Below are 27,828 nucleotides of genomic sequence, written 5' to 3'. Positions count from 1 at the left end.
CACCTTTTTATAAGCCATTGGTGTCCAAGATATACTTAGAAAGTGTATACAAACTTAGAAAAATTTAATTAGTACTTGCCTGACCTAGAATCGAACTCACACCCTCACTCGTGAGGTTGGTTTCTTCGCTGTGTCGGTGACGTTGGTTCTTCTGTGGATCTCCTTATTTCTGATTGATCTCGCAGTGAAACTCCTAGTGTATCCCTCTCCATTGCTCTCTGAGTTACCCATAAGGCCATCCCTATAAGACCCATAGTTAGCGATCACGTCTCTGTGTCGTTTCGCCGTGTTTAGGTTAGGTATAGGTAGGGCTGCCATCCGTCCGGGTTTCCCCGGATTTGTCCTCGTTTTGACCCCGTCCGGGGGACGTCCGGGCGGGTTTTCAAGAAGCGTCCGGGGAAAACCCGGACACTTTTCATGTAAGAAAGCAACTTACTGTATTTACGTAGATATCTATCGGCATAATGATTATAAACACTAACTTCATTCAGTGTAAGAGTACCCGTCCGGGGAAAAAATGCGATTTACGTCAAATGTCCGGGTTTTTTTTTTTATCTTTGTCCGGGTTTGGCGAAATTCGAGATGGCAGCCCTAGGTATAGGTAATATATTTGAAATCTACACAAGTTTTCAGTGGGCACAATTTTTGCACCCTCGAATTGATTTATTTATTTATTTTACTAGCTGGTGCCCGCGACTTCGTCTGCGCAGGTTTAGTATTTCGAACAATATGTTTACAAATTGTAGCCTATGTGTTATTCTGATGTATAAGCTATATTATTGTAAAGTTTCATTAAAATCCATTCAGTAGTTTTTGCGTGAAAGAGTAACAAACATCCATACATCCATACATACAAACTTTCGCGTTTATAATATTAGTAGGATTAGGAATTCCAACAATAAATACACAACTACATACATACAAATTTACAAACACACCATGCCATGGCTTCCTCACTTATAGGTATCCACATCATGCGTAGACCATTTAGTTGACAATATAAAAATAAAAAAAGTGAAATAAAAACTGAATACAATTTGAAATTTCAGTAGTTACTTAAATATTCTTCTTTTAGAACCCCGCTCACTGCAGACATTAAAGTTAAAGGAAAATATCAGGAGGAAACTTGGACTTATAAGTCTTAAATCACCAACCCGCATGCCCAGCCAGTATGGGCAAACCTCCCCAGTTTGGGAGAGGCGGTAGCTGTGACGACAGAGACAATAAAAATTAATCTAATCAGAAATTGTGTACAAACATGATATCTTTTATCGAAAATTCTTACTATAAATATGTGGTTTTATAACATTAGTAGCATTCCACAGTTCAACACAGCTGGTCTTCGCCTCTATTGATTAGAAGGTATGCGATAGGCCTTTGGAAAAACAGGACCCTTATATAAAGACTTTGTTGACCGCTTATCATCAGGAGGTATAGTCTCATGAACCGTGATAGTACATCGGCACCTTTATTACAAAACGTGGTCTTAAAAAGTACCAGCTCAAGTGCTAAGTTTAAGCAAAGATCTTGAAGAAAGTAAATAGTGGTCAAAACCTAGCCTCTAAGCCCATATTCTCTGACCTTATAAACGTCCATTTTCATTAACTAAAAGTAAAGTTGAAAATTCAACTTGAAAATAAATGGTAAACAGTTGTTTTAAGAAAACTGTCTTTTATGTGGTAGGTCTTGGGCCGAAAGCAAGTTATTTTCAAGACAACATATTTATTCTAAGGAGGCTGAAGTTTTCACACATCAACATATTTATAAGTCCTGAAAACTTAAATGAATAAGTGTTTTTGGGGCTCCCATACAGCAAATGTGTACAATATTTTTTTGACCATTTGGCATTTTGTAAATAACGGGACAGAACACTCCCTACAGGAGTCCGAATCGCACTTGGCTTAGTTATAACACTGTCTAAGATTTACCCCCTTTTTTTCAGAAGCTGTCTGAAAAGCAGTCACCATGAAGCTTCCATTAGCAGTACTACTGCTATGCGCGTCCAGCACTTGGGCATATAAGATACTATTCGTGTTCCCCGCTATGTCTAGAAGTAATGATTTGTTGGCAAAAGGAGTAGTTCGGGCACTTTTGAAGAGTGGACATGAGGTATGATTTGAAATGATTTTGGTATCTCAAATAAAATAAAACTAAGTAACAACTAGTGTGACGTTTCATAAGAGCCTATTAAGGTCTATTAGAAAAAAAAAATACTTTGATTCTTGTGGTCACTCTTTTGAAAACAAGCTGTTTCCGAGGAATCTACTCTCTGCACTTGTCGTATTATGTCCTTTTTCAGGGTCTAAAAAAACTGTTTCATTAAAACCGGTTCAGTCGTTAATTTTGAATTTATGCGATAAGGAAGGATAGGTAGTTAACCAGTCATTTCCAAAAGACTATCGGGTTTCCCGAGTAACTGGATTTACGAGGACAGATAGGTAGTCGCTCCATGGTACCTACATACTGGTATTCAGCTGCATACAGTTAGATTGGAAGCCGACCTCAACATAGTTGCGAAACGGCGAGACAAAGATGACTTAGGTATATGGGATAACAGAGACATGCTATTACTATTTTCAGGTAACCTGGGCATCAACTTACCCGCAGAAGGATGTTCATACTAATCTGACGGTCATAGAGCTGCCTGATGCATTGAAGATTGTTCAAAGTAAGACAAACACCTAATCGCCACTGAGTATTCGCGAGGCAGACCTGTTAAAAATTAAGTTTTATTTTCGATATTTAAAAGACTAAAAGTGTTGATTTTCTGCCAAGTTTATTCGGTTGATCCTTTTAGGGCTACTGTGCCACATATAGATAAACACACACAAGGACTGGTATAAATTATAACACCCACTGTCTTGTGTTGAGGATAAAAAATAATATGGAAGAATTTCAAGACTTTCATATTCACACTAAAGATAAAAAACTAACCTTGTAAAAAACAAAAAAAAAATCTAAAACTAAAAAGCATAAAAAAATACATTCCCATCACTGTCGACTGGGAGCGTACCCAAGAGGCTGGCAGCATTACCTCGTTGGATGGCCATGCTGATCCTTTGTCTGAGGTAATAGCCAGCCTTTTGGTCACGAGAAACGTCAACCAGCCGCCTAGAGAAATCTTTCAATCCAGCCGCCTAGAATTCCAAATGTTCCATGAACCTTTTCTATATCTATTAAAAACTTAATTTCAGGTATGGATGCAATGAAAGCCTTGAAAAACGTGAGCATGTCATACATGGCTAACTTTACTACAAGTATTGCAGTAGCTGCCTCTGAAAACTTTCAGCTTCGGAAGGCGCTGGTGGAGGAACAATTCGATGCCGTTATTACTACTTGGTATATGAACGATTTTGAAGCTGGGTGAGTTTCTAATTCTCTGTCTGGGTTTCTTATAATAATGATGTCCTGTGTCCATATATATTTTTTTATATGTTTAAAAATGTTCTATAAAATAAATAAATACAAATGGCGTCCAGACCAACTGTTAGCCATGTCGGCGGTCCCCTCTAATGCTGTGCATAAGTATTTGCGTAGACTCACGTGCACTCTCTATTCCTTCACTCTCATGGCGTGGTCGGTCGGTAATCCTACACCATCGGAGAGAGATCACAAGCAGGACCAACATTGTTGTTCTCTCCGATGCACTTCAAGACTTCTGGCAGCTTTGTGAAAGTTTCTCAAAAGCTGCAAAGTGATTTCAGCCCGATCCGAGAAACGAAACCGAGACCCCGTGCACAACAGTCAGCCTACGCGACTATTAGACCAATGAGGTAGTGGTCCAATGAATGTGAACGAATGAATGATAATGAAGATGAACCTTTTAATTTCAGATACGCAGCTATTCAGCAAGTCCCCTGGATACTCTTCAGCTCGGTGAACTATCACGTAATCTTGGAAGACATGGTGGATGAAGTCAGGTCCATCCCCACCCATCCCATGATGTTCAACGACTGTGAGGCCCCCATGAGCACGTGGAGACGGTGGTTCAATGGAATCCTTTATATTGGACTCAATTTGTTTACGTGGTAAGTTCAAAGTTTCGGTGAAAGTGTGAAAGACATACTAGTTGTACTTTACAGAAAGAAAAGTTATTTCAATTCAAATAGTACTCGATTTACTGTTTTTATAACCATATTGGGGTCGGCTTCCAGCTTCCAGTCTAACTGGATGTAGATGAATACCAGAGTTTTCCACGAAGCGACTGCTTATCCGACGTCCTCAATCTAGTTACCTTGGCAACCTGATGCCCTATAGTAAGGCACATACTGTTTTCTCACTTCCCGTTAATGACAGCCATAAATATAGAAATGACGACCAGAACCCGCCAATTTAACTTACGTTCCGAAAGTGGTGTGATTTGTGATCACGTATTCATAATGTTAAGATAAGTGGACCATATAAATATTTCGTACAGATAAGAACATATATAATTAATAAGGTATTAATTAGTTATAAGATACGCAAGTAGCTTGAGACAAAATTGTCATCGATCCACGGACGGGTTGCCCTAAACGTTACTTAACCTTATGATTGATCGACCCTTACGACTCTTGCCTATAGCAGTTGTCTTTAACTTCAAACCCTTCATCATTTTCAGGTACGACGAACCCCGCAAGGTAGGGGTATATGAAGACATATTTGCACCCCTAGCAGAGACCCGCGGCGTTCCTCTCCCCCCATTCTCCGAAGCACAGCATAACGTCTCCATACTCTTGGTGAACTCCCACGAGTCTTTAGCTCCGAGCATCAGCAAGCCTCCTAATGTCATTAACATTGGTGGCTTTCATCTTGATGAGGATGCTCCTCCGTTGCCCAAAGTAAGGAAAGATGTTAACTAAATAAGCTGTTAACTAAGTAAATAATATAGGTAATATCTTACATTAAACGCCGTTCTCTCTTCTATTTTGCTGTGCCCATCATTGTCACAATCATTTTATATTCTCCACCTAATGTACATTATGGAATGCAATAAACGATATGATATGTAACAAATAAGTTGGCTTCCATTTCAATGTTTAGATCTAACGGTAGTAGAATGCCTAACATAAATTAATACATTATAATGCCTTTTGTCATCGCAAAACTTCTAAGTAAGCTTCACCCTCGACCATATTTTCAAAGAAATGCCTTCGTGTAAAATAATTCTATTTCACCATTTCCTATTTGTTTGACTTGTTTTGGTACAAATTACACAGAAACAGATATCTACTGTCACAAATCAAAGTCGGCAAAACTAACATTTGACCTTATCTATCCCCACCAGGACTTACAAGATCTCCTCGACGGTTCTCCACAAGGAGTCATCTACTTCAGCCTCGGTTCCGTGCTCCGCTCATCAGGGATAGACGCGAAGAAACGCGACGCACTCGTGAAGATGTTCGGGAAGCTGCCTTACACCGTGCTGTGGAAGTATGAGGAGCCTCTGGACAACCTGCCTCCTAATGTACATGTTAGACCTTGGTTGCCACAACCCAGTATTTTAGGTAAGTAATTTGTAATGGTATAAAGTTGAAGAGACTGTTTGAACACGCTAAGGTCAGGCTTTACTGGTCTTATTTAAAAAAATATTTCAGTGTAAGCCTATTACTTGAGGAAGGCTATAAACATCTTTTAATCCGAGTGCGTGCAATAGTGCCCACGGTATATGGGTGAAAGCACTGGTAGAATGTCAGCTTATAAATTTCGAAATGGACATACATCGTAGTCGAGGTTCTTTTTATCTAAACTTATAATTGTTGTACCCCACAGTTCCACGCGAAAAAACTACTCCCCGTATCCAACTAAAAATAGCATGTGTCCTTTTTTAGGCTCTTTTCCTGTGTTATAAAGCTTTCAGTCTTTTCAACAGTTTTGGCGTGAAAAGGTAGACAAATAGACAGAGTAACTTCAGAATAGAGTCAGTATTTTCAAATAAAAGGTCTCACAATACTTTTTCATTTTCAGCTCACAAAAACACAATCCTATTCATCACCCACGGAGGTCAGTCCAGCACAGTGGAAGCCATTATAGCTGGTATACCCATCGTCGCGGTACCAGTCATGGGAGACCAGCCGGCGAATGCTGAGCGCGCAGTGAGAGCGGGGTATGGACTGCAAGCTGACTTCAATGCTGATCTAGCTGATGAACTGGATGTAGCTGTGAAGGAGATATTGAGTAGTGATAAGTGAGTATTAAATAGGTGATGTTAAAGTAACTGGGAATCGATGTTAAAGTGTTTTTGATGGGAGAAAAAAATGAAGAATGAGGAATGAAAAAACATAGCAATCTTCAACAGTGCTAAACATTTCTCGTAATATTGGGACAGGAGTTTAAGTACAATTTGTATTTAAACTAGAATGAAATTGATGAGATCTTGGATTATATTGACTTTTTATATTTAACTAGCTGTTGCCCGCGACTTCGTCTGCGCAGGTTTAGTATTTCGAACAATATGTTTACAAATTGTAGCCTATGTGTTATTCTATGATGTATAAGCTATATTATTGTAAAGTTTCATTAAAATCCATTCAGTAGTTTTTGCGTGAAAGAGTAACAAACATCCATACATCCATACATACAAACTTTCGCGTTTATAGTATAAGTAGGATTTATAATATGTTGCAGTTATTTATGTTACATCTGTATACTCAATACTCATCATATCTCTGCAAATAAATATTCTTATTCTTCTCATCGAATTTCGTGCTTATTGTGTCGAATAGTCTTCTTTTTGAGGTTGAGAACTTTATCAAATCCACAGCTTGCATCAACCATCCTTGAAAACAGGTTCTAAACTTATTATTTTCATAATTCCAGGTACCGCAACAAGGCGAAATTCTTATCAAAACTGTTCCGCTCTCGTCCCGTGCCGCCGGCGAAACTCATCCCGTTTTACGTAGAGCTCGCTATTGAAACTAAAGGTAAGGGAATTTCTTATGTGAATATGACGTTTGTTAAATGGTAATTTTGAATAGTGAGCAGTAGAAGATTTGCCACCAATATCATCATAAGCCAACCTGGTACTCAAATTATGCTATGGCACATTCGGTTCATGCTTGGGTGACAATCTTATTACGAACTTTTCCGAAAAACCATTCATTAAGCCAGAAAGCCTAACCAGTATTATCAAGGAGTGTCGGGATTCCCAGGTCACTGGGTTGGGGAAGTCTGATAGGCAGTCGCTCTACGTAAAACGGCTGGCCCCAATAAAGATGAAACAAGGCTGGGCAGCTGGAGATAGGACTTTCATAACATGTGCCATAAAAGAGGCCCTAGGACGTTTCCAATACTGAATCTACCTGTTGTTTGGCTTAAATAGTTTCAAAAAAGTGTTCGTCATTTGTTTATTCATATTAACTTTTATGTCACTGTCCACAGGAGCTTTCCACCTACGCTCACTATCACTCAAGTACAGTTGGTATGAGCGCTGGATGCTCGACTTCGTGCTCGCTGTGCTCGGCGTGCTCGCGGCCCTCACGTGGCTCGTCAAGCTCGCTGTCACAGCTTGCGTCAGAAGATTTAGTGGCAAGAAGCAGAGTGCGAATAAGAAGAAGAATTAGGGTCTCGTTCTTTTTTACGTTTATTTTACTGATTAAGCAGTATGATGTCAATATTGTAAAAAGAGTTGTAGTTTAAGGAAGGAAAATAATGTAGTTTTATCTACATTATTTTCCTTCCTTAAACTACAACTCTTTTTACGTAAGTACTTTTGTAAATAAAACCTTTACCTTTAGGTATATAATATTTAATATCTGTCTACATTATCTTAGAGTTATATGCGATATTATTGAAAAACGCTATAATTGGGCATAACCTACCCGTAAATATTTTCTCGGTTATCTAGAAAAACAAAAATTACTCCTGGACTACTGGGTATTAGATTTCAAGTGATATTAGTATGTTACACTAACTCTTCTCGCGGTTTCACTCGCTTCCTAGGGGAACTTCTTCCCGTACCCGGATAAAATATACATAGCTTATAATACTCAGTAATAAGTCAAAGTCAAAAGGACAGCACCCCCCAAACCCTTTCACCACTTCCTAGTGTTATGGCTGGAAAGAAGAAGTGGTGAAGAACAAACTTCCCAGCAACACAGCTGTCTATTACAATTTAATTATAATTAAATTACAACTTATAGTGAAGCTTTCCAACAGCGAAATAACTTTTTAAATCGGTTCAGTCATTTAAAAAAATCCTCTGTATTATATTAGGAGGAGTATAGATAAGATCTATGACAATGAGACAGCAAAACCAAACTGGTTTTAAAGGTTATTGACTTCTTCAAGTGTAGACAATTCTACACTTAACTTTAGACATTCCTAATAATGGTAGGTAGCTAGCGACCATTTTTATGATAGTATGACGCAATTCTACCTATTCAAAAAGATAAACAGCTGAACTGATTGCAATTTTGGAAAGAAATTGGATGGATAGGATTCATCATCAGGCTTTTTATTGTACAGAGCACAAATCTCATTTCTTTCATAGAAGGAATGAGCGTTATTCACCACGCATTCTTAAGGCAGAATGGCGATTTCAGACTTATTTATTTACAAACAGTTTATGGACACAGTCAATGAGACAAGGAAAAATTAGACAGACGAGTACAAAGGAACTGATTTATTTCTATAGAAATCTCTTCCATCAGGCCTGCTAAGGTCCAATCCAGGACATTGCGGCATTGTTAGAAAGAATTATCGTGGTTTTAGTACGCCCGTAGGTTTTAGTCAGTAGAAGACTGAAACTCCCTCCTGTGGCTTTCACAGTGGGGCATTCGATGGTTTCCCATATATAGTTATCGGCACTAATCTTGAGCTCTGACCTACATATGCGCAGAAGTGATTTATTAGCAAAGAACCAATCCCGAGTGACGGCTATGACGCCATGCGCTGCGGGGCCAATCACCACTTTAGCCCGCGCCTCACTTCATACCACAAGAGGAACCCAATAAATTAATACCGCGCAGGTGAAGGTCAGAGCTCAAGATTCGTGCTGATAACTATACAAATATTTGCGGGAAGTAGGTAGTTCCCGAAGAAGACTATATAAATAGTTAGCATGTCTATTTAATATTAAGGTAGGTCTTCAAAACCTATATCATGACGCAACCTCGAAGCATATTTCACGCGTTTAATCACACTTCGACAGTATTATCTTTATTGATAAATGTTGACTAGGCTACTATCAAATTTAATCTGCATTACCTGCTTTAGTTGCAGTAACACTTGTTTCTAATCTGTTATAGTAAAATTGAATGGAAAACTTGCGTCATTCTTTCGAGTAAAAATCATGCAGAGATCATGTGCCTAGCCTTTTCCCAAACTGCTCTGTTGTTGGGTCGGCTTCAAGTCTTAAACGGATGCAGCTGAGTACCTACCAGTGTTTTACAAGGAGCGACTGCCTATCTGTCCTCCTCAACCCAGTTAAGTACCCGGGCAATTCGATATACCTTGGCAAGACTGATTGTCATAATTTCTGGCTTCTGATTATCCATAACGACTGTCAACGATGTTCAAAGGATATTGAGTGGATAGGACACATAATATATTTAAAGAGGTCTTTGGTACTATCAATGAGAAGATGCCTGTGTCCTGCGGTGGGACAATATAAACCCACTTCAATAATACATATAAAACACATAGGTACATGATGCTGAAAACCACGTCAAAATCGGTTCAGGCAAACATGAGATAATTGTGCTCAAACAGGACAAAATGCGAATCACCTTTTTTTGAAGTCATTTAAAAAGGCTGATGATGACGAAAAACTTCCGCATTTATGGCAATGTTGCATCATCTGAAGTACATTTTAAGAGCACGAGATTCTGTTTGATGCGATGCGTGATTACATTATTTCAGGTTTTTTGTTTGCATACAATATTACAGTCTCTTGCAGCAGTAAGTGCGATATTGCGTATTCTCAGTAAAATCATACTGGATGGCAATAAAACTTTGAAAAAAATAAAAAACATTTGTTTTCCTACCTAACCTAACCTAGCCTTTTTTCGAACTAATAATAATCTAGCCTTTTTCGCGATAACGTTGGAGTCGGCATTCAGACTAACTGGATGCGGATAAGAACCAGTGTGCTACACGAATGAAACAGTCTGCTAACCTGGTGCGAAAAGTGCAGCAGTATTACAGAGCACTGTTGGCTCATAAACAAACTAAACAGTTCATTCAGATATTAAAATACAACAGACAAGCAGGAATTGCAAGTATAATGATGTCCAGGCCGATTGTCTCCAAGGAGATCAGCCAGCTGTGAAGGACAATATGATATACACAAGAGTACGTACAGACACAGGTGCACTCTGTATTCCATCACTTTCATAGTCCTCAGGGACGGCCATTCGACACGACCCACAGGAGAAAGATCAGGGGCTCAATTCTGATAATTTAATTTAATCATGTGTCAATTGGATGTCAATAGTAGTTTTAACCTTAGGGCAATTCTGGTACTAATATAAGACAAATGGGTTTGAGCCTCAGACATACATTTACGTGCTCCCTGGAGCACGGGTGTGTCAACCACCAACTTTTAGACCAAAAACTTAAAACACGCAATATCACAACTTTGGAATCTCAGAGCAATCAGCCGTTACAATTATAAATGATCTAGAGGTAAAATGATTTGGCATGATGCTATTGTAAATATAGGCGTTTTTCGAGGGCATAAATCATCAAGTGACACCTTTTAGTGTTCGTGAACCAAAGCCAGTTTTTATTCATACTGACTAAAATAATCTTATATGTAAAAATGAATTGCTATTCGTTAGTCTGACTAAAACTCGAGAATGGGTGCACCGATTTGGCTTTTTTAGGTTTTAAAATGTTTGGAGAGGTCCAGGGAGTTTTAAACGACACGAAATTCGCGGGATCAGCTAGTATTTAAATAACGATAAAGCTCTTATAACGTAAATATAATGGTAAACCTGTATCTCGTTTACCTGAATGGTCACCCATCAAGCGATTAACCTTGGTCTCTAAACCGTGGCTGTTACTACGCCATACTACCTAGTGTGAATTGCTCTAATTGACCTGCCTATGACTCAATGTCTCCACTATTATATTGTGAAGTTGAAAAATCAATACTTTTGCCTTATTTTAGGTCCCTTTCATTTCCGCATATAACACTGACAAACGAAATGTAATTAATCCAAAATGCTGTCAAATTATTGGCGCATGAACCACCATGACACGTTTTTTATCATTGATTATATTATTATGTACGCTAATATACTTATAACTTTGCCAGATTACTCATAAAAACATGTTTTTTTTTCAATTCCAAATCCATTGCTGACAAATTATTTGCGCGTGAACCGCCATGACACTTCTTTTTTTTTTCAGTGATTCTCGCTAGATTAATACATAACTTTAGTCAGAGTTATACCAGGGGCTCGATTCTCCTAATTTTACTCAGGCGACATACGATTCACGTTCAACTCGGTTCGACTGAGATCCAATCCCGACTCGATTACGATTGAAGTGTATGTGGCATTCGCTATTTTTTCTTTGAAATAAACGTTTATATCCTTTTCTGTCATTCAATTATGAATTATTTTGCCTGCAAATGATTTACGATTGCAAAATGATTGTACAGCAAACTACCGTATAGACCAAAATTACCAAAATAGGAGACCAATCGCACACCAATCAAATGTCAATCGAATACGATTGGTCTTTTTAGTAGCAGGATGCCCGATATGGTTAAAACTGCTATTACGATCATATTGCGATTCGATTTCTATTCGATTTTGACATTATTAACTCAGGAGAATCGGGCCCCAGTTTGTAGTAGGCATAATAATCTGATGTAACACCGAGGCAATGTCATGGACGCTATACTTATACAGCGGTAAACACACAACTAGTTTAGTCAAGGCTGATACGCCATTCAGTCTACATTGTAGGTCCGTACAAAGTAGGTTGAACGAAAAAGTTTTTAAGTGAATTAAAAAGGAGTTTGTGTTCTAAATGTGAATAGTTTGAGTTTATGGTGAGTGGGATGTCAATTTTGTTTTTATGTGCGTGTTTTTTTTTTCAATATGGCGTGTTTTTCTTGTTTTTTAATGAATTTTATTATAAATTGTGGTAGGTAAGTGAATTAGGATAATGTAGATTATTGTTAAAATGGTGTACTTAATTAGATTTTTTAATTATTATCATCATCAACATTCTCAGAACAAAATTAATACAACTTTTTTTATTATTGTTAAGAAGTTTATTAATTTTTAAATTTTTAATTAATTAATTTATAGTCCATTAAAATATAATAATAATGTAGCAGGTATCTCTATAGAATTTTATTTATTATTTGTAACTAAACATTCGGATACCACGTGAAATAAGATCAAAACAATTTTAACCTTCAATCCTATAAATTGACATTAAAGACCTCATTTTCTACATTGGATGATAAAAAAAATAACATGTAGGTACCTACGCTAATAGCACTAAGTGTTTTGTATTGACTAAACACATTATGATAATGTTTGTACGAGGAACAATGTTTGGTTAAAGAGTTTATTTATAGTGTTGCTAGGTTACGTCATTCTGTTAATTTAATTGGATATGGGGTTCCTGTATTCACAGCACATGTGTGATGATTTATTATACCTACTACTAGGTACAGTCAACTTCAGGTCAGTGGTAACAGTTTTACAGGAAAATCGTACTTATTACTATTAAGTTAAGGTGCATGACAGTTACCACTGATGTGCGGTCTACAGTACACTCGCATCATACACATACTATTTCGGGTTTAACTGACTTATCAGAAATATGAAGGTTTTCAATCCTTATTTTTCCTTTTTTTTATGCAAGTTTCGTCAGTAACTTACTGCAATAGATGAACGGACCTATTATTATAAAGACTATTGACACAGTAAGTAGTTTACGAGTAAAAATATGACTTTTACTTGTCACTTTAGGTATAAGATTTTAAAGAAGTGTTCTTTGTTTGTACTCTGAAGGCTCCGAAACTACAGAACTGATTTGAAAAATTATTTCACTGTTGGGAAGCTACACTACCCTGGGTGACAAAGAAGTAGAAATCAGAGTTAGTCTTAAATGTCATACCTATCATATTCTTATTTACCTTTGCAGTCATTAGCTACGAAAAATCAGATGTTTACAAACTCATTTGAAATACCTGTCTCATGTAAGATTATTTATTCAATAAGTTTTTTACTTACCGTGCTTTTTGTTAATTTAGTAAAAACGAACCATGGTATGTTAGCTTCTATACATAATTAAATTAACATAAAAACAAAAAATACGTAAATTACCATACAGGTTTGTTAGGTATTCAAACTCCTTTAACCTCTCGTATGTTGCAAATTATAAAACAATAGAAAATCAATAGGCTAGTTTCCTAAAAAATAATAATTAGTCCGTCTTGTAGATTGTCCAAAATTAAGCGATACGTATTTTTTCTTTTTTAAATTGGATCAGAACTTGTTAAGATATAGCGTGTTAAAGTTGAGTGTGACGTCACAAGTTGCTACAATTTTCAGGACACTGTGACGTAAAAGGCCCCCACTCCTAATTTTTGAAGTGTATTATCTTTGTCATTTTATGTTTAATTAAAAAAAGAAAAAATACGTATCCAATATTTTTTGATTATCTAAAAAGCGGACTAAATATTATTTCATTATTTCGACCCTGGACACTACCCTATTGTGTCTCGCGTATATCTGCGCTCCGACATACAACGGGTTAAGGTTGTTTGTTCAGGAAAAAAACATCTATATTTACAAAAAAAAGTAAATTAATAAATAATAGGCTTTTTAAAAGAATTTTCGGAGTTCTTAAGGGACGCTTCTAAAACCACTGGCCGTGGCTATATATGAAACTAGCTGGTGCCCGCGACTTCGTCTGCGCAGGCTTAGTATTTCGAACAATATGTTTACAAATTGTAGCCTATGTGCTATTCTGATGTATAAGCTATATTATTGTAAAGTTTCATTAAAATCCATTCAGTAGTTTTTGCGTGAAAGAGTAACAAACAAAACAAAGTATACATACAAACTTTCGCGTTTATAATATTAGTAGGATTTACTCATTCAGAAGTTATGTCACTCCGGAAAACGCACACATTTTTCCCTGTAAGCCTAAATACTATAGTTATAACCTGCCAAATATGAGTTGGACTCGCGAATGAATGGTTCCGTAAGTACCATATATTTATTTAAAACGGCCAAAAAACACGTTTGCCAATATCATGTTTGTATCGCAGCGTCCTAAAACATTGATTTTACACTAGTTATCATATCATATCATTTATTGCATTCCATAAGGTACATTTGGTGGAAAATATAAAATATTAGAGGTACTCAAAATTATGGACCCTTATTCCTAACTATGGATCATTATTCCTTGTTATAGTGGCAACCATGTAAAACTGTATCTGAGCGAATTTTAGCTATCTATCACAGGTCCTACCGAGATACATCGTGGTGACAGACGGACAGACAGTTTGTTGTATGCCTCTTAAACAATTTATTCTTGTTATGAGTATTTTGTTGTTACGCAAGAAAAATTTCTACCATTATCTGTGAAAATTACAACTGTCTTATTATCACAGTTCAAGAGATATACCTTGTTAATAGACGAACAGCGAAGTCTTAGTAATAAAGTCCCGTTTTGCCCTTCGATTACGGAACCCTAAAAATTACAAATCTGATAGTGAAACACGAACGCCTGTTTGATAAAGCAGTGTAGCATTTATATGAAATAGGCCTTTATCATTTATCTAATCGTTACTACATAAATATTACTAATACTGTACAGCTGAAGAGTTTGTTTGTTTCAACGCTATCATCGCCCCTGAAATCGCGTTACGGGTGCGATTTGAAAAAATATTTCAGTTTAGCCCATTTTTCGAGGAAGGCTTAAAATATCGTGTGATTTATTAAATAAACGTCAAGTAAGAAGTAAATATTTGTAATTTCTAGGTCACTATAATTTTATTCCACATTCAGTAAGCTACCTTTTGTTGTTTTTAATAAAATGAAAAAGCAATCATTCGATTGATTCATTTTGAACACTCGATGGACTTTCGATACTTAGTTTTTGGTGAATCGACTCTTCAATCATTCGATAATTTGGAATTTCTAAGTAGTTTTGTACGATTTTGGAAATCGTGCGGTAGACTGAAAAACAAATTAGTATTAGTAAACATAGTATTTTCTATGTACCTATATAAAATGCTTATCATAATTTTATATACCTGTACTTGAATCAGGTGCTAACTGTAGTGATTCACAAAGATAAAATCGTCTGTGTAAGTTTTGTCAATAATTTCATATCTAATCGACAACCAGTTTAGGCACAAGTTATTATATATAATCTTAAAGTATACCTACATACGAGTATGTATGTGATGATTATTTGTTAATTAACTACGATAATATAGTATAGTCATGCTTGGAAACCGTGATTATTTTTTCTATTATGTAATGTAGGTAGGTGTTTTCAATTTTGACTTTTGACCGCACTTGCAGCGACTGCAAGAAATCGGTAGATCGGCGACTGCACGTGCTGCTGCCGCTTCGATCCAAAACGGTTTCATGTAAATATCTAGGTACATACAAACCAGTAGTGCAGCTGCGACCGACTTCATACAGTCGCTGCATGTGCGGTCGACAGTTGCAGTCGGCAAATAGCATTTAAAACACACCATTTACAGCAGTTTGAAGTTAGCCACTTAAGATGTAACGTAGTAGTATTTAATTGATATATTTTTAGACTATTGTGAAGTCAATAGTGGCCAACTTCGGACAAGCAGAGCTTCTTGACAAGATCTGTTCAAAAAAAGGCCCAAGGAGTCAAATGGCTCACTTCAGAATTGTAAACTTATAGGCGAACTGTGCTTTATTTGTTTTGATTATATCTTCAAATTAGTTTTATCTAATCATATCTACTGTAATTAAATATAAGGAGTTTAAAGTAGGTACTTTTCTTATCATACAACGAGGTAGAGGTTTTGAGGTTTCCATCAAATACCTTGAGTTTTATTTTCAACTATAAGTTATTGTCAAGAAATTCTTATTAAATATTACTAGAGGCAGGAAAATGGCATGCAAACAATTATTTAGTAAAATATCAATAGATAGGTTATAAAAACTCACAGTAAATCATTATAATGGCGATTAAGACTAATCATGGGTCATATATTAATTTATAACTATTTCTAAGCAGGTTTTAATGATCTTTTCTTGTCTCATATTTTATTGTATAATAAGGAATATAATTTTTATTAGGTATGTTGTGACTGAATAGCCAAGATTATTTTTTAAGTTTAAAACAAGTTTTTCTGCTTCGTCATGGCAATAAAAATAAGTCACAAGTATAGCTCATTTTGTACCAATGGTAAATCAATACTAAAATAATGAAGAGACATTTCTTGTTTGTTACAACCCTATAGAAAGGCTCCGAAACTACTTACTTAACCGATTTGAAAAATTCTTTTACTGTTAGAAAGCTACACTCTTCCCGAGTAACATTGACTATATTTTATCCCGGCATGGGCGCACACCACAGGGCGCGGGTGAAAATTAGTATCATATATTTTTAACCAACACCCCAAAAAGGAGGAGGTTATCAATTCGGATGCTTAAGAAAGAAAGAAAGAAAGAAAAAATATTGATTGACACAAGCCTAAGCATACACATAGAAAAAAAAACAAAATAAACAAAACAAAAGGTTGCGCCAAATAGGTCCAGTTCAGCATTATGCCAGACAGCTAGTGTCTGACGCTGGTTTTCAACTGGACCTATGCGGAGTTGCGGGTGTCCATCGGTATGAACTGATTTATGCTCTATAGAGAAAAATAATAAAACTACTAAACTACTATTTGAAAAAGAAAAAAAGTAAACCTAAATCATAATCAAGATTGGATTGGATTAGTCACAAAAATAAAAAGTGGAGGTAAACATAAATAAATTCATACCGTGACTAATCGCAATCCTGAGAAAGCATCGCTCAGCCACGATTTTATTTCACACAGATGAAATGTTACGGTGTTAAAACATTCAAAGAGCCGTAACTGGTTGCTTCTGTTTTAGGCGCGCATAACTCCGCCATGTACCAAACCGATTTGAACAATTATTTTTGTCCTATTACAGCTAAAATGAAGCTCCACACAGTTCTACTCCTAGCCAGCATATCCTGCACGTTTGGGTACCACATCCTAGTGCCTGTGCCAGTACCCTCGCACAGTCACAACCAGCTCGCCAAGGGCATAGTTGATGCTCTGCTTAAGCATGGGCATACGGTAAGATATTTTTTTTTATTCTAGTCAAAAATCAAAAGAAAAGGATAAAAAACTGCATCAACATTGGTACAAAAGCGAGATAACCGTTCATAAACAGTCATATGTTCATATGTGTCTGAGAACCAATTTTTATTAAGTCGGTTAATTTTAAAACAGTTCTGCGTATGCAAATGAAGTATGTATAACAAACCGTTTGGATAACTTCAAAGAATACTTAAGAATTCAGTACCGACCTACCGATGTAGGTAATAAAGACGGTTTTTGTATGTTTCTCTCTGAAACTAATGAACCAATTTGAAGTTCTTTCACTGTTGGGAAGCTACGCTATCGCCGGGTGATATGAGCCATATTTCACCGTGTTTGGGAAGAGGAAACTTAAAATTGAGATGTTCACGTTATTTTTCAGGTGACATGGGTAACTCCTTTCCCAGAGAAAGCAGGCAAGAACCCGCCGAAGACATTGAAACTGATTGATTTATCCCATATCAAACATTTAGCAGGTAAAATCATGTAATTTTTTTATTGTAAAAGCTTAATGTGCTAATGCCCTACTGAGGATTTTGAAAAATTATGTGACTAAATTCTGGATGAAAATCTTGGAATCTTAATTTGACCCACTTGGCAGTCTTCGATAAGCATGAAATTTTGCACACGCTCCGAGTTCTGATGACAATACATGACTAACTAAAATTTAGGTATAAAAAAGTAACAAAATAAAAGTAATAGGTAGTTTAAAAAACTAAGAAACGCTCGCACATAAGGAAAACGTGGAGCGTTTTGTATAAAAGGACTAAAGATTACATAAACGTTCCATGCTTTGTGTGTGAGCGTGTTTTTTAGTTTTTTTCAACTATTATTACACACGCACAAATTTTGGGGTCACAAAGTCTCATCATACCTTTTTCTCTCACAGATATCGACATGACAGACCCCAAGAACACACAAGGAGGCATTACCTTCGTGAAGCAGTTCTCAGCGAACATCTCCTTAGCTATGATGAACACGCCGGCAGTCAAGGAGGCGATCACAAAGAACCAGTACGATGCCGTCGTCACTGAGCTGTTCTTCTGTGATTTTATGGCTGGGTAAGTGTCCAAAACTACTATTGAGATTTTTGAGGGAGATATTTATAGGCGTAGTTCTCGAGGTTAGGACAGTTAACTAGGCCAGTAACTTAAACATTGAGGGGAATTTATGATCCTGTATGTACTTACAGATCTCAAATCTTGAGACTAGATAACTGGATATAAGAGCACTCTGCAGATTAAACTGTCAGACAGTAGTTGGTCTGATGTTTGCTTCACAGTATATCGTAAATCCAGTAAAAAAAATTGTCGGTCTGATACTGGTAGGTTAGATTGAAATTTGACATAATGTATATGATGCTAATGTCAATTTTCAATCTCCAATCGAAAAAAACAGATGGACTGGTTGTTATATTCCGTAGGAAGAGATAATATTTTGTTAATAACTTAACCAACGCCCAAATTGATGTCGATGAATTTATTTCTTAACAATGATTTCTGAAAATTTACGCCTGATTTCATAATTTAACTTATCTTTCTCTAAATTCCAGGCTCGCAGCCGTCCAACAGGCTCCCTGGATAGTCCTGGTGGCCATGGACTTGTACCCCAACGCGGAGGCTCAGATCGACGAGGTGCGCTCAGTCTCCACCACGCCGCTGCTGTTCAACCCGGCTGATGTGCCCATGTCCTTCCTGAAGAGAGCCGTCAACTTCATCATTTATATCGCCATGACTGTTTCTGGCTGGTAAGTTTGTGATACTGTGGCTGTTCTTCCAAGAAGCAATGGTGACTCGCGTTGCCGATGTCTCGTTGTTTGCAGTGCTGCTTGTTTGATTGCTGTCTACGGTTTACGGAGGTGACTGAACTTTCACAAAGCAGCCTCCTACAACATTTAAAGTGTCTGAATGCTATTCAGAAGACTTTGTAACATGTTTACATCAGAATCGTTAATTTTCTATCTATTGCACCTAATTATTTTTGCAACTACAAATAAGGGAAACCTTGACTTAGATGGTAGTTGACCTTATCCACCCAACGATGATCACACTTGAGATGTTAACCACCATTAGTAATTATTTTTTTCTCTTCATCTTCCCTAAAAAAATTTTCTCTTTCTCAGGTTGGACCAAGCAAAAACTGTGGAACTCTACGAATCAATCTTCGGTCCCATAGCGGCGGCCCGCGGTGTCGCCCTCCCCCCCTTCGAAGACGCCTTCTATAACGTGTCTATCATGTTGGTGAACTCCCACGAGTCCATCTCCCCTCCGTTCAGTACCCCCCCTAACGTTGTGAACATCGCTGGCTACCATATTGATGAGAATATCCCGCCGTTGCCTAAGGTAAGAGATAAGTACATAATTGAAATTGTAAAGAGATAAGTACATAATTGAAAATAATCCACAATTTTTTTATGTAGGTAAGAGAATGATCAGATTTTATGTATTCCTGAAATAATAAGGAATATTAACGCGAATAATTTGAATTACAACCTAAATAAATACACCCCCTTATTTATTAAAGTGTTTTCTGTCGTTGTTCCAATACATATTTTCTTATTTACTTAGACGTTGATGAGGAAGAAGAAATAACGACTTGGTTAAAAATTAGCTTGGCTAAGAAAATCATTATTTTACAATGAGAATCAGTCTATTGGATCGTTATAAAGTAGACCCAATACCAAAAACCTGAGGAGCCCCCTTGCACATAAGTTTTTAAGGCCAGAACTGAAAATTCTTCCACCCTAATTCCAGGACTTACAAGACCTAATGGACGGCTCCCCACAAGGAGTGATCTACTTCAGCATGGGCTCAGTGCTAAAGTCAGCGGCCTTCAAGCCAGAACTCCGAGCGGCTTTGCTGAAGATATTCGCTAAGTTACCTTACACCGTGCTGTGGAAGTTCGAGCAGCCGATCTCTGATCTGCCTCCTAATGTACATGTGAGGCCGTGGATGCCGCAACCTAGTATATTAGGTAAGGAAATAATATGCAGAGTACTTAAGTTTCTAATAGTAAATCTACAAGGTTTTCTTGGAGATTACAAAGATTGCAATTGAAAAAATCTTTCAAAGATGATTCTGAAATATCAATGATATATGCTAAATAAAAATCTATTACTTCTTCTTCTTTTTCTTTCGTGTCGATGAAGTCTTATAGTGAGACTACACTTTGTCAGCTCAATATGCCGCCACAGCGAGAGCACGGCCGGATGCGCTCATTAGATCCAGTGGCGGCCCTAGGGGTGTGCGAACTGTGCCATCGCACAGGGCCTCGCGCTTGGGGGGGCCTCGCGCTACAACCCACACTAATATAAAAAAAATTATAATTAAAAAATATATATCTGATCCAAGAAAAAAAAATGTGCATTTTTTTTGACTTTCAATATTCAAAAATTTTCGCGCTCGCTACGCTCGCGATTTCACCTTGCGCTATTGTTTTAAATACAAGTTTAGGCGCTTTAGTGACCCAAACCTCAAAAAATGTTTGCGCTCGCTACGCTCGCGGGTGCTTTATTTTCCACTTGTTTTTTTTCATCATTTTTTAGCCGGACCTAGAAGGTAGCGCCGCTTTTAAGTCCTTTTATTAACAAAAAAATAACTCCTAGTTTCCGTATGAACTTTCTTATTTACGACGTTCGAACTACTCAAGTCACAATCTTTCAATACATAGGGGCTCTTGGGTCCTGATTGCACCCGGGCGCTACATGAGCTAAAGACGGCCCTGATTATCTCGGTGCTGAAATATATATTAGAAAATAATTTAACTGATATTTATGAAATAAATTAATAATATAGAAAAGCAGTTTTTGAGGCTTAAAATTATTAAAACATGTTTAAGGAATTCGATGACACAATAGATCGACTTTCATCCAAGCTATTCTTTTGATAAAAAATGACGTTGCTCATTCATTCGATTATTCTGCTTTAATTGAAGATTTTAGTCTTAAGAAAAGTCGCAAGCATCAGATCATTTTAATATTTGTTAATTTTGTGATTCTTTAAATATAAACTGTAGTAAAAATAAAATGTTATTAATTTGTTTAACTTGAGCATTTCTCCTCAAACAACGATTAGCTAAATCAAAACACCAGCTTACTCTCGCAACACATACTTTTCACGTAGGACTAGGGCTGCCATTCGTCCGGGTTTCCCCGGATCTTTCCTCATTTGGAGGCCGTCCGGGCGGGGTTTCAAGAAGTGTCCGGGGAAAACCCGGACATTTTTCACAGGGCCGTCTTAACCTATGGTGCAGGGTATGCGAATAACCCAGCCATACATTCCTAGGGCCAGAAGATTTCGGAGGATGATCACTCGATTTGAGAGGATAAGAAGTCAAACAGGTTTTTCAATAACAATCGTTAAATCCACCAACCAAGCCAATTCATAGCCTGCCTTCCCTTCATCAACTACGAGTTGAAAACATAGTACACAAGAGTTTATCTCTTGTGTACTATAGACGTTACAAATAGACAAGCATTTGCTGCAGAAGTCGAAGTGTCCCAAAACTCAAAAATTTTCGCGCTCGCTTCGCTCGCGGCTTCTTTTCTTGCCACTATTTTTTTTTACATTTCGCTACCTTAATATCCCAATATTCAAACAATTTTGCGCTCGCTTTGCTTGCGGCTTCTTCACTTTGCGGATTTTTTTTATTATACAGGTTTAGGTGCTCTAGTGACCTAAAACTCAACAATTTTCGCGCTCGCTACGCTCGCGGCAACTTCACTTTACAGTTGTTTGTATTTTTTTGTCTAACCTATAAAAAAGGTAGCGCCGTTTTAAAGCCCTATTACTAACAAGAAGATAACTCCTATTTTCCATATGTGCAATGTGCATTCTTATTTATAACCTTCGAAATACATTAAGTCACAATCTTTCAATACTAGGTACTACAAGAGCTAGAGACGGCACTGACTTTTCATGTTTAGATTTAGATTAGGTCTTGTTTTGTTTAAAAAAAATCGGACTCGTCCGGGGAAAAAATTCGATTTACGCCAAATGTCCGGGTTTTTTAAATGTTTTTCCGGGTTTGGCGAAATTCGAAATGGCAGCCCCACGTAGTACAAAGGGCCTCGCATAAGACCTGCCGCACGTAGCCTCGCAATGGCTAGGGCCGCCGCTGATTAGATCCTCGTAACGTCATTACGTAATGACGTTAAAAAAACTGGTTGTGGACAGTCAGGGATTCGACTTATTGATATCAAACCCATCTTCATTTTAAACTACTGTATTTGTATGTGAAAAATCTTCATCTAAAATATAAAAATCTTTCACGATTAAGTCATGCAGGAAAATTCTTCTTTTGAATCTTTTGGCTACAACTTTATTTATATTTGTAAAGTACACTTTCCACATTATCGAATTTTAACTTATTCCAGCCCACCCCAACGTGAAACTCTTCATCACCCACGGAGGTCAGCTCAGCTCCCTGGAAGCGATCTCCGCCGGAGTGCCAGTCCTCGCCATCCCGGTGTTCGGAGACCAGCCCTCGAACGCTGAGCGTGCCAAGAAGAAGGGATATGCTCTGAGGGTGGACTTCTCGCCTGACATGGCTCCGGAGGTCGAAGCGGCGCTTAATGAGATGTTGGGCAGTGACAAGTAAGTGTATTTAGGTACCAGCTGTTTCAGGCGTAAAGGGAACCTCTTGATACACATGGATTAAATATAGCCTTTATACTCGGGGATATAAAATTAGCAAAGGTCGACAATCAAGACGCTGGGAAGACGACTTAAAAGGAACTGGGGGACCACTGTGGATGAGAGTTGCGAGGGATAGGGATACGTGGAAATTATTAGAGGAGGCCTATGTCGAAAGACAAACTGAGGAAAAACATACCGATTAAAAATTATGTTACTTAAGAATTAATTGTTACTCAGAAATAAAGGCTTATTTTATTTTATTTTATTTATTATATACTCGGGGATAGTGTAGCTTCCCAGTGCCAAAAAAAATCAAATCAGTTGAGAAGTTTTGGAGCCTAAAGTTTAAAGAAACAAAAAAATATTCACAAACCTTATTTAGATACCTAAATTGCTTCATTAAAGATTTTAATAAATCTTTGCTGTCGTGTACATTTAGCAATCTTCTTTTACAAGAAAACAAAATATTTTACTCTCCCTTACAATTAATAAACCCCATGACCCACACTTGGTCCGTTTACTAATCATTTATTATATTTTCTTGCAGATACTATAACCGAGCGAAATATTTATCCAAGATCTTCAGGAACCGTCCTGCAAAGCCTTCTGATCTCATCAACCATTATGTTGAACTGGCCATCGAGACCAAAGGTAATACTGTCTATTTTCTACCAGATTCATATTATAAAGCTGAAGATTTGGCTTGTTGAACGTGATAATGTCAGGAACTGCTGGTCCGATTTGAAAATATCATCCATTTGTCGAGGAAGGCTTTAATGGTTATGTCACTCGTGAATACTGTAGCTGCCCAAAACAGCGAAAGAATTCTTCAAATCAGTTAATTGATTTGTAAGTTTTTAGGGGAGGTAAAACCTTTTTATAATTAGTATAGGTACATTATCACTAGTGTACCATATATGTCCGTATTTTTAATGTCCCTGTACAAATAAATAAAGTCAAAGTCAAAGTCAAAGTCAAAGTCAAAATCATTTATTAAAATAGGCTAATACGATTAGCACTTTTTAACGTCAAAATTTTACAATGACAGCACCCCCAAAACGCCCCCCTTTCACCACTTCCTAGTGTTATGGCTGGAAAGAAGAAGTGGTGAAGAACAAACTTCCCAGCAACACAGCTGTCTATTACAATTTAATTATTATTAATTTATTTTACAATTATACAATTCTATTTTATCAATTATTAATTTAAAACACCGAAAAATACAAAAAATAAAGCACTTTTGTTCCACTTCAGAGCTGCCATCTGCGTTTATCTGTGAAATAATCATTAACATTATAATATGCCTTTTTAACAAGAATTTCTTTGATTTTGTTTTTAAAAGAACTGTCCGTTAATTCCAAGAGATGAACCGGAATCCTGTTATAAATGCGTACACAAAGCCCCACAAATGAACCGTGCACCTTATGTAGACGATAATTAGGTGCGGTTAACTTATGTTTATTTCTAGTATTAAAATGATGTACGTCGCTGTTTTTACTATATGAATCTAGGTTTTGCCTTACGTATATTATATTGGCATAAATGTATTGAGACGCCACAGTCAGAATACCAATGTCCTTAAACCTTTCCCTAAGGGAGACTCTAGCACCAAGTTTGTATATAGCACGGACAGCGCGCTTCTGTAGTACGAAAACATTCTCGATATCGGCAGCATTGCCCCACATAAGAATTCCGTAGGACATGATGCAGTGAAAATAGCTAAAGTACACTAGACGCGCCGTGGCTACATCGGTGAGAGCTCTTACTTTCCTGACAGCGTACGCAGCAGAGCTTAATTTACCCGTGATGCCAGTTATATGCTCACCCCATTGAATTTTGGAGTCTACTGTTATCCCTAGAAAAGTCGTAGCATGTACCGTTTCAAGTTCCTCATTGTTCAAAATTACACCGGGACCGAGATTTTTTACATTAGGCAAAGCAAATTTAATACATTTTGTTTTCTTCGTATTCAAAACTAAATTATTGGCTGTAAACCATTGCGTTACTAGTGAAAGACAAGAATTCACGTCATCAAAATCTACTCTATTCCTATCAACTTTAAAAATTAGAGACGTGTCATCGGCAAACAATACTACATCACACAATGATTTTAAATAATATGGCAAGTCATTAATGTATACAAGAAACAAAAATGGACCTAAAATCGACCCTTGCGGTACGCCCAAACGAACGGGTAGATTGGAAGATTTGACACCATTAACGTCAACACATTGCATTCTACCGCTTAAATATGAGCTAATAACACTAAGTGCGCTGTCTCTAATACCATAGTACTTTAGCTTCTGGGTAAGCGTTTCATGTTGGACGCAGTCGAACGCTTTAGAAAGATCACAGAACACCCCGATAGCATTCTGTGACTTCTCCCACGCACTGAATATATGTTTCAGTAGAGCAACTCCGGCATCCGTTGTGGAGCGACCCTTTGTAAAACCGTATTGTTCCGCATGTAAAATATTGTATGAATTAAAATGCCGGAGGAGTTGATTTAAAATTAGCTTTTCAAAAATTTTGCTCAACGCGGGCAGAATTGAAATCGGTCTAAAGTTGCCTAGATCGTTCTTGCTCCCGGATTTAAAGAGAGGTATAACTTTACTGTATTTCATAAGTTCAGGAAAGGTACCTGAGTCAATGCACTCATTAAATATACGAGCTAAATAGGGCGCAATATCGTCAATAATACAGTTTAAGACTTTAACAGAGATACCCCATAAATCACCTGTCTTTTTTGAATTTAATGACTTGAAGGTTCTTACTATGTCATAAGGTGAAATATAACTAAAGGTAAATGTGGCTTCACATTGACTAACACTACTACGTAAAAGTTTTTCGGCGTTGGTGGCAGAGGAGTCTAAGCCGCTAGTGGTCTTGATTGGAATATTAGAGAAGAATGTGTTAAATTCGCGAGCTACATCAGAATCTTTCTCGTAAACTTGATTCTCATTAATGATTTTATACTGATTATCACGCTGTTTGATTTTCCCGGTCTCGCTATTTATAATATTCCACCAAATAATTTTGTTCTGTAAATAAATACATATTCCTTTGTATAAATAAAAACCAAAATAACGAATTTGTGTGAATCTTCGCGTATGTTAACAGCTTTTATTTAAATTATTTCAGGAGCACACCACCTTCGCTCGCTCTCGCTCAAATACAAATGGTACGAGCGCTGGATGCTCGACTTCGTGCTCGCTGTGCTCGCAGTGCTCGCGGCGCTTCTTTTGCTCGTGATCTTCGCAGTTAAAAAATGTATTAGAAAAGTAACTGGTACAAAAACGTACAAGCCGGCGAGTAAAAAGAAGAGGAATTAATTTTAAGTAATTTTTTGTAAATAAATGTTAAGTATTATTTTTAGATATTTCTTGTGTTTTATTACCCGACTGCACGACATAAAAGAGTGTAGGTAATGATTGTCTATAAATAATTGTTTTTTGTCATTTCTGCGCCGTGCGATCTCTCTCCGGTGGTGTCGGATTGTCGTCCCATCGCATTATGAGAGTGAAGGAATAGTGAGTGCACCTGTGTCCAAGCAAATGCTCGTGCGCTGTAATACGTCCACCGCAAGCTGATCTCTTGAAATTATCTGTCGGTCTGGCCACCAACATTTTTGATGTTATAAACACAGTAAGAAAATAAGCAAAACAATTCCTAAAGATTCCTTGTTGCTAAGGCAACGTAAAAAACAATGTACTTATTTGAAATCTGAAGTCATACTATGTACCTATTAGTAAGAAGTCATGATGAATAAGCAATTTTCTATATGCCTTTTAAGTACAAATACGTTTGGCAAAACTGGTTTTTGACATCTCAATAAAAATCTAGTCAAAAGTGAATGATACTAAGTAATAGTGCTTTTACAATAACAGATTTTCCGTTAATGATTATCGCTGCTTGACTCACATGACCACAGAAGTTACAAGCTATGCTTTAATTTATTTCTGAGATCATGGAACAAATTTTAGAAAAAAACAGCTCTAAATATGTAGAATTTAAGATAATATAATATGGTAGTTTAAACGATTCAAATTCATTTTGATTGTACTGACAAAAACGGTTACTCTCTATCTATGCAATCAGTATGAAAACCATAGACTGAATACCATGAAAACGCTAGCTATGACGTCACAGATTTTTCATGTAAAACAGCATACTTTTTTAGAATTCCATAAAAACCATCAATCAAAGTCACATTATTTTAAGATGCTTTACTAATAAAGTAATATAACAACGTAGGTAATTTATTTTTGACCTAGGCAACTACCCAACTACACAAATATTTTAAAACATATTTCTATATTAGCTTATCTTTATTTTATGTTTTACACGCATGAGACCACGCTTTGGAAACCGCATCCATCTTTTTTTATCAACAGTATTTATTTATAAACGAGTAGATAAGGCTCATAAAACAATATTCAGTGTGTTCATCATGATTCAGCAAATTATATGTAGGTATGAACTGTGAACCATTTATTATAATCCATCAGAACAGGTTTTTGTAATCTATAGTCATCATGATTAAGCCTTTTTATTGTCTCACACGAAGGAATGAGCGTTAATGATTCATCATCTGCCTATCCTTTTTCCAACTATGTTGGGGTCGGCTTCCAGTCTAACCGGATGCAGCTGAGTACCACTGTTTTTCAAGGAGCGACTGCCTATCTGACCTTCTCAACCCAGTTACCTGGGCAACCCAATACCCCTTGGTAAAACTGGTGTCAGACTTACTGGCTTCTGACTGCCCGTAACGACTGACAAGGATGTACAGTGACAGCCGGGACCTACAGTTTAACGTGCCATTCCGTAACACGGTCCTTGGTTTCCAAGATCTACTTCGAAAGTACATACAAACTTAGAAAATTTGCATTGGTACTTGCCTGGAAT

At 37.1% G+C, this 27,828-nt stretch overlaps 2 protein-coding genes across 2 annotated transcripts; both read left to right on the top strand.

The window, feature by feature from the left end:
- The first annotated feature begins 3,200 nt into the window (after nt 1–3,200).
- Nucleotides 3,201–7,629, top strand: LOC110382665 (UDP-glucosyltransferase 2). The gene is made up of 7 exons (XM_064042782.1): nt 3,201–3,363; nt 3,834–4,028; nt 4,601–4,820; nt 5,267–5,486; nt 5,947–6,166; nt 6,799–6,902; nt 7,360–7,629. Exons 1-7 carry the CDS (start codon nt 3,206–3,208, stop codon nt 7,539–7,541), a joined length of 1,299 nt encoding a protein of 432 aa, XP_063898852.1. The 5' UTR covers nt 3,201–3,205; the 3' UTR covers nt 7,542–7,629.
- Nucleotides 7,630–11,824: 4,195 nt separating this feature from the next.
- LOC110382664 (UDP-glucosyltransferase 2) lies at nt 11,825–26,272 on the top strand. The gene is made up of 10 exons (XM_064042779.1): nt 11,825–11,983; nt 17,115–17,263; nt 17,670–17,763; nt 18,177–18,348; nt 18,840–19,034; nt 19,410–19,629; nt 20,041–20,260; nt 22,662–22,881; nt 23,471–23,574; nt 26,065–26,272. Exons 2-10 carry the CDS (start codon nt 17,120–17,122, stop codon nt 26,253–26,255), a joined length of 1,560 nt encoding a protein of 519 aa, XP_063898849.1. The 5' UTR covers nt 11,825–11,983; nt 17,115–17,119; the 3' UTR covers nt 26,256–26,272.
- The last annotated feature ends 1,556 nt before the right edge of the window (nt 26,273–27,828 follow it).

This window comes from Helicoverpa armigera, chromosome 30, assembly GCF_030705265.1.
Source record: "Helicoverpa armigera isolate CAAS_96S chromosome 30, ASM3070526v1, whole genome shotgun sequence".
NCBI classification, from domain to species: domain Eukaryota; kingdom Metazoa; phylum Arthropoda; class Insecta; order Lepidoptera; family Noctuidae; genus Helicoverpa; species Helicoverpa armigera.
The sequence above is the reverse complement of the archived record's forward strand: the minus strand, read 5'-3'. Positions and strand labels throughout refer to the sequence as shown.